This window comes from Callospermophilus lateralis, chromosome 7, assembly GCF_048772815.1.
Source record: "Callospermophilus lateralis isolate mCalLat2 chromosome 7, mCalLat2.hap1, whole genome shotgun sequence".
Classification (NCBI taxonomy): Eukaryota; Metazoa; Chordata; class Mammalia; order Rodentia; family Sciuridae; genus Callospermophilus; species Callospermophilus lateralis.
This window is the reverse complement of record NC_135311.1, coordinates 112,599,319-112,606,377: the sequence shown is the minus strand read 5'-3', so window position 1 is coordinate 112,606,377 and position 7,059 is coordinate 112,599,319. Positions and strand designations below refer to the sequence as shown.

Here is a 7,059-nt window from a genome sequence, read left to right as displayed (position 1 = left end):
ATGCCTTATATATTTTTATATATTTATAGGCATATAGATATGTTAAATCTAAACTAAATCTAAACTAAAATACATGAGTGTATAAATTTACATTAAATATGAATTATTTTTTCCAATTTTTTTTCCAATTTCAGATATATTATTTAGAAGAACTATTTTTTAAAATCATCACATTAAAATACAGAACATTTTTAGCCAACAAAGGAAACAAAATATGTTTCCATTTTTTTTAACAGTTGAGGTGTTTCCCTTACTTTGTGCTGAGGTATCAGGTGGTGCAGGGTGAGGCTAAGGAACTCTTGCTCTGAGTGTTGAACGAATCAGCCTGTCACGTGTGGATTTGCAAGGGTGTTCACCAGTCTAAGTGTTGGCTGGTGAAGAAGGACAGACAGGAAAATGTTCTTCCTCATATCCTTGTGCAATGCTGTAAGTTGACACAATTCTTGACCATATCACTGGACAAAAAGAATTATATAAAAGTCACACTTCAGTTTTAGCATCTTTTTTTTTTTTTTGGTAACATTCCCCATTCTTTCTAACTTATCACTTTGAGATTTCTATTCCTGTTTTATTGACATGGAACATGAGGATGGCAAATTAAGCATTTTGATTAATTCAAAACAGTTAAGATTCTGTATTTTTCTAGTGCTTGTTTCCATTGGCTCAGCTGCCAAACAACAGCAAAAGCTCAAATCCATAGTGAAGCAGCTAATAATAAAAGCAGCTGGTCCAAAAACAGACAAGAGGTGAAGCTTTTTTTATAGGAAGAGATATCAGAAATGTCCTCAGGGAAGGATGCTTAAGAAATGTATAGCATTTTTCTTTTAATATTAAAAAAATACACATATGCATTTTTAACTGGTGGTTAATTTGGATTAAGATTTCCATCTTAGAGCCTGAATTATCAGTAATCTAGGAAGACAGAAGCAAAACCAGAATGAAAGGTCAAGAGACAAGTCAAGTCCAAGATTTGAATGAGGTAAGAAATAAAGATAATTTTTCAGTTACATTTTTCTAATACAGGTGAGGCTAACTTTATACGGATGCTCAATGATTACAGGAAATAGGCAAAAGGAGAAAGCACACTTCTAGTGATGGTAAATCTTCATACTATGATTGTGACCAGTTGTTTACAGGAGTGTGGAGGAGGGGGAGTAATCAGGAGAAGTCCAGTAAGAGAGAGCATATTAAAAATATTTTTAGGATAGTAAGCCAGGATTGTAGTTCAGTGGTAAAGCCATGCCTAACATGTACAAGGCCCAGGGTTAGATCCCCAGCACCCCAAAAAGGAAAACATATTTATATAGGATAGACTAGTGCATTGAAATTGTAGGAACAATTTAAAAGTATTGCTTCATTGAAGAATAAATGTGAGAATTCAGAACAATTCAACCATGATACAAATTGACATTTATAGAACATTTTCTATGAATGAAGTGCCCTTGTATGTCAAGGCTTCATTGTCTCTATTTTTCAAATGATGAAACTGAGGCTAAGAAAAATAAAGTAACGAACTCAGTGTCCCTTTGGTAGTCAATAGCAGAACAGACTGGTAAAGCATACCATCCCTTATTTCCCAAGTTGCAGAGTGAAGATTTGTCAGTCTTGTGCTGCTTCCTAACTGGCCAAGCCAAATATGCAGTTGGTTCACTTGATAGATGTGCTCTTGCTGTGGAAAGTATGGTCATCAAGAGAATTTGTTTGATTCTCACTGTGTGTTCACTAAGGTGCATTTCGATTGGATTTCCTAATAGGGTTTTATACACAAAAGAAATGTCTTCAGCAAGACTGAATAGAATAGATACTTTTATCCTAATTAGAATAAGTCATACTCCCTGTATGTATAATATGTCAAAATATACTCTACTGTTGTGTATATCTAAAGAGAACAAATAAAAAAGTGGGGGAAAAGGGTAAGGGCTTTTAAGTTAAACTTGAGTTTGAATCCCAGTGCTGGCTGTGAGACATTGGGCAAATTACCTAATATATCTGAGCCTCACCTGTCTCCTTTGAAAAATAATATATATTTGTTCCAATTTCATAGACATTCTGGGAAAACAATGAGATGAAGCATGTAAGGTGCTTAACCCAGTGTCTGACATTTGATAAACCCTCAATAAAAAAATAGTAGCTCCTACCATTATTATTCCAATTATCATCAGTTAATTTAGAAAGATTTCTTCAATACCTTATGTTTGGTAGGTTTTAAAAATTTATAAAATACTTTCAAAATCACATTTTATTCCTACTGTGATGGCTATAATATAGGTAAGACAAGTTTTACTACCTTTAACAGTTGTATAAACAGGCTTGAAGAGACAATCGTATCTTATGAACTCTAGTACCATGAATTAGTTTTCCTAGGTTCACATGTTCCCTGCATGACTTTATAATTGAGTTACACAGAAAACTTGTTTGTGTCAGAACTTATAGGAAACACTGTTATTGTATATAAATTGAATTATGTAAAATGCTTTTTATAGATACAGAAAATGAGCCAAGAAAAAACTGAAATGTTTGAAGGTGATTTTTCAGAAGAAAGAGAGAAGAAAAAGCAGTTGGCATCTGGTTTTATTACTATACAGAAGGCCTTGAAAGTTGATAGTGAGGTATTGCCACTCAAGATGTTTTCCTCATTTAGGGATTTTGAAGTATTATTTATTTTTATTTTAAAATAAATCACGACTACGTATCTTAACTTGGACATACAAATGCCATAAACACATCCCATAACCAAATGCCATAGTCTAGTGGCTGAAAGAAGAAAAAAAAATATTTTCTCACAGTTCTGGAGACTGGAAAGTTCCAAATCAAAGTGCTGACCCAATTCACTTCTTTTAGCAAGAACATCTTCCTGGCTTGCAGACAGGCCCCTCTTGCTATGTTGTGTCCTCACATGATGGAAAGAGAGCTGTCTCTTCTCTTCTTTCAAAGGCTCCAGGCCTATCAGATTAGGATTCCACCCTTCATCCTCATTGACCTCTAGCACCTCCTTCTCATCCCCATCTCCAAATACAGCCATATTGGAAATTAGGACTTCAACATATAAATTTTGAGGGTGACACAGTTTGGTCCACAGCACTATAGAATATGTGTTTCTAGTAGTAAGGGCCTAGTGCTCTTGTTTACCCAAGTTGAGACCCAGCACTAGCCTTGGAGTCTTTTAAGTCACAGGTGTTCAATTATGATGTTCATAATTGTTCTGCCATCTTGGAAAGATCTATCATCAGTAGACAAAATCGGCCTCTATTTTGAAGAGAGACCTGGAAGTGAATTATGGAAGTCTAGATCCTCCATTTAGAGGATGGTGATACTTATTAATTACTTGGCAGGGTGGGTGACAGCAGGGCAATGCCCCAAGCCCCAACCTCTAATGAACTACAGGAATTTTTAGTGAAATTGAATAGGGAATTGACACCCCTTGCCACCTTCCTGTGGTTTGGGGAAGCTAACCCTTACCTTCTTGCCTTGTTGCCCAATGTCGTCAGCATTTCTACTCCTTCTGATCTCAAGGCTTTGGGAAAATACCAAACAGCTCTCTCCTAAAACAAATTATACATCACCAGTTGGTTATCGGGCACACAGACTCTTAGCCCCTTGTCATCTACCAATCAAACACCACATAGTTCATGTAAACAATATAAAAATTTGATAGAAATCTATAACTAAATAAAGTGTTTTCTTTCATGGGTATGAAATGAAAACCATAGGGTTAGAGGAAATCCTGGTTGATTAAGTCACAGAATATGTATTGTTAAGTAAAGCAGCATGCTTTGTAGTTGAGAACACAAGAGTCTGAAGTAAGACTGACATGAGTTTGGAATCTCAGCTTTTCAACTTCCTGGTTATGTGAACTCTGAGCTTAGTTTCAACAAACATCTTCTAGGAATGCTGCAAGGTTAAAGGTAAATCACACAGCAGCACCTTGTTCTATGAAAGGCAACATAGATGCATTCTTAAAACAAGATAATACAACTATTTAATATAGGAGTTACTAAAGATTTTATCTCTATACAAACCTTGCTTAATGTAGGAATGACTCTAGGAATCCAATCTTACAACCAATGAATGACAGAAATTAATAATACTCCATTTAATGACTATTTAAAAAAATTGTCAGAATCATTTCAAAATTTATTCTTGGAAATATTCTACCTTTTATGGGGAAATAGCCTGGATGTATTTTATAAAAATATCTTTATTTCTTAATAGGAATTACAAAAGTCAAAGTCGGAACTTGCATGCCTTTATAGTGAAATTCAGAGCCTTCCAGGGGCACCTGAAGACAGAGACCATTTTTTAATAGCATATGACCTCCTCCAAAGAGAGAATGCTGAGTTAGAAACAAAGGTGAGGCTAAATTATTACATATTTAAATGTTCAGTATATAACACCTTGCATGTGGGGAAGATAAAAGAAAATTAATTTTCAGTAAGAGATAACTTAGAAATGAGAGTTTCTTAAAATAGAGAAGTGAAAGCCTTTCATTATTATACAGTAGATTGCCATGTACTGTAGATTACAAGTTAAGCTATATTTCAGGGAAAATATTAGACTTCAACCAGAACTTGCCATTTAGGGTTAGTTTGTGCATTTTTTGTTTTACATAGACCTTCCACCAACTTAATTTTTGGAGTGTGTATTATAGTATGCAACATAGGGCAGGAAACATCCAGAACACAGGATATTCTACCTGGAAGGGTAGACATACATAGCACAGCTTTACTAAGCTTTGCTTGTATACCTTTTGTAGAGTTAAAGGGATGTGTCTTTCAAAATATCATCAGAAAAGTCAACACAAAGATGAGGTGAGAGGAATATAATATAAAACCCAGAAATATAGATCAGTGTCCTGGCAATCTGTCTCTCTCTTGTTTTTTAAACTTTTTGTGATGAAATAATTTCAGACTTATAGAAAAGTTATAAAAACAATACAAAAAAATTCCCCTATGCTTTCATTCCTCCATGGTACCGTATTTTCCTCATTATTATCTCTCACTTTACATCTTCATATGTAGGCAAACATATGTGTACATATTCTCACAGGTACTTTTTTGGTGAAGCCTGTGAGAGTAAGCTGGAAACCTAATCTACTTTACCCGCAAATATTTTTCATGTGTGTTTGCTAAAAATAATAATATGTCTTATTACCTCAGTGTAAGTCTCAAAATCAGGAAATTAACATTGACACTACTAGTAGTTAATCTACAGTTTATATTCATATCTTTCTAATTATTCTACTCTATAGAAAAAAACATTTTTTTTTCTAGTCTGAGATCCAATTCAATTTAAAGGACAGGAAAATTAAATGCATTATAAGATCTAAATCAGGATCATGTGCTTTAACATGAAATGGTTCCTCAGTCTTTCTTTGTCTTTCATGACCTTGGTATTTTTGAAGAGGATTGAGTTTGGGGTGCTATAACAGAATACCACAGATTTCTGGTTTAAACAACAAACACTTATTTCTTACTGTTCTGGAGTTTGGGAAGTCTGAGATCAAGATGCCAGCAGAGCTGGTGAGGGCCACTTTCTAGTTTGCAAACTACTGTCTTCTCAGGGCAGAGAACAGAGGGAAGAAGATTTAGCTTGGAAGCTTATTTACAGGGAAATTCCCATTTCCCACTGCAACTCACTGATTCTGAATCTCAGGGTCAGGGCTGCAGCACAAGATAGCATTTTTATTGATACTCTAGGGTTCCAGAACCACTACAACAATCTGGGAGCCTCTACAAGTTCAAGTGTTTTCTAATAGATAGGGTCAGACTGGGAGAAAGTTCTTCTCCATAATATTTATCTGACATTCTAATGTTTTCTTGCAGCAATATATTAGTGCCTTTATGAATCAATGAAGTACATTTAAGTGGCAATCTGAGGTGCCAACCCCAGAGATCAAAAATACCTTCTCTTGGGCTGGGGCTGTAGCTCAGTATGTAGAGCACTTGCCTAGCATGTGTGAGGTACTGGGTTTGATTCTCAGCACCGCATATAGATAAATAAAATAATTGGCCCATCAACATCTAAAAAATGTTTTAAAAATACCATCTCTTTGTATACATTTAAGTCACCAATTTATAGGCCCTCATGCATATGATAAAAATTGATTAAGTTATATAACAAATAAAAGTATTAAATTAAGTTGGAATGAGGTTTCAACTTTATTATTTAAGCCAATAATTAAGCACTTAATGGAATAGTGTACTTTTTTACAACTGTACATAAGAGTATACAAAACAGAATGTTTGCCTTTTAACTTTACAGATCTTGAAGTTTTCACAAGAATTGGAACAATTAAATCACTTTACTTTAGGGGAAAAAACTGCAACTGCTCATTTAATTACAAGTGAAAGTGCTTATAAAGATCTGTTGTTGAAAGTACCAATTTTGGAAGTAGAGATACAAAGCCCAAAGGAAGAGAGAAAAGAACTCTGGTAAATTGAGAAAAATCCCATATCACATTAATTATTTGTAGAAAGGTATGTTTTATTTGGCTTGATCATTATAAGAATTTGACATTCATTTTCAAGTGATCTGATAGGAAAAATTGATTTTAATCATTCTCCAGAAAGTTTGTCTTTGATATATTTTTTACATTTTAAAGCTTTTCCTCTTGCTTTTAAAACTAAGTATATGGTTTTTAGTGAAAATTTAGAAAATATGAAGAAGTATAGAGATATTTTTAAAACCCATAATTCTCACCATTGATGAAACCTCATTTTTCTTTTTTCTCATGTACATATTCATTTTTTTATGTATAACTAAGACTATATTCTGCTGGGTACAGTGGCACATTCCTGTAATCCCAGTGACTCAGGAGACTGAGACAGGAAGATTACAAGTTCAAGGTCAGTCACAGCAACATATCAAGGCTCTGTCTCAAAATAAAAAAAACGAAAGGGCTGAGGATGTGGCTCAGTGGTGAAGCACTCCTATATTCAGTCCCTGGTACAAAAAAAAAAAAAAAAAAAAAAAAAAAGGATTTACTCTCCATAGGTCTTTTTTTTTCTTTTTTGTTATTCTTATATCTGATAATTAAATTTTAAGAAACTTTCTCTTTTA

The 7,059-nt window shown here is 34.2% G+C and overlaps 1 protein-coding gene across 1 annotated transcript in view; it reads left to right on the top strand.

Annotated features, from left to right (window-relative positions):
- The first annotated feature begins 937 nt into the window (after window positions 1-937).
- Ccdc30 (coiled-coil domain containing 30) overlaps window positions 938-7,059 on the top strand; it is an 80,689-nt gene continuing 74,567 nt past the window's right edge. Inside the window, exons 1-4 of the mRNA XM_076862881.1 lie at window positions 938-979; window positions 2,484-2,609; window positions 4,213-4,350; window positions 6,262-6,431. Coding sequence (XP_076718996.1) covers window positions 938-979; window positions 2,484-2,609; window positions 4,213-4,350; window positions 6,262-6,431 — 476 coding nt within the window. The remainder of the gene's footprint in view (window positions 980-2,483; window positions 2,610-4,212; window positions 4,351-6,261; window positions 6,432-7,059) is intronic.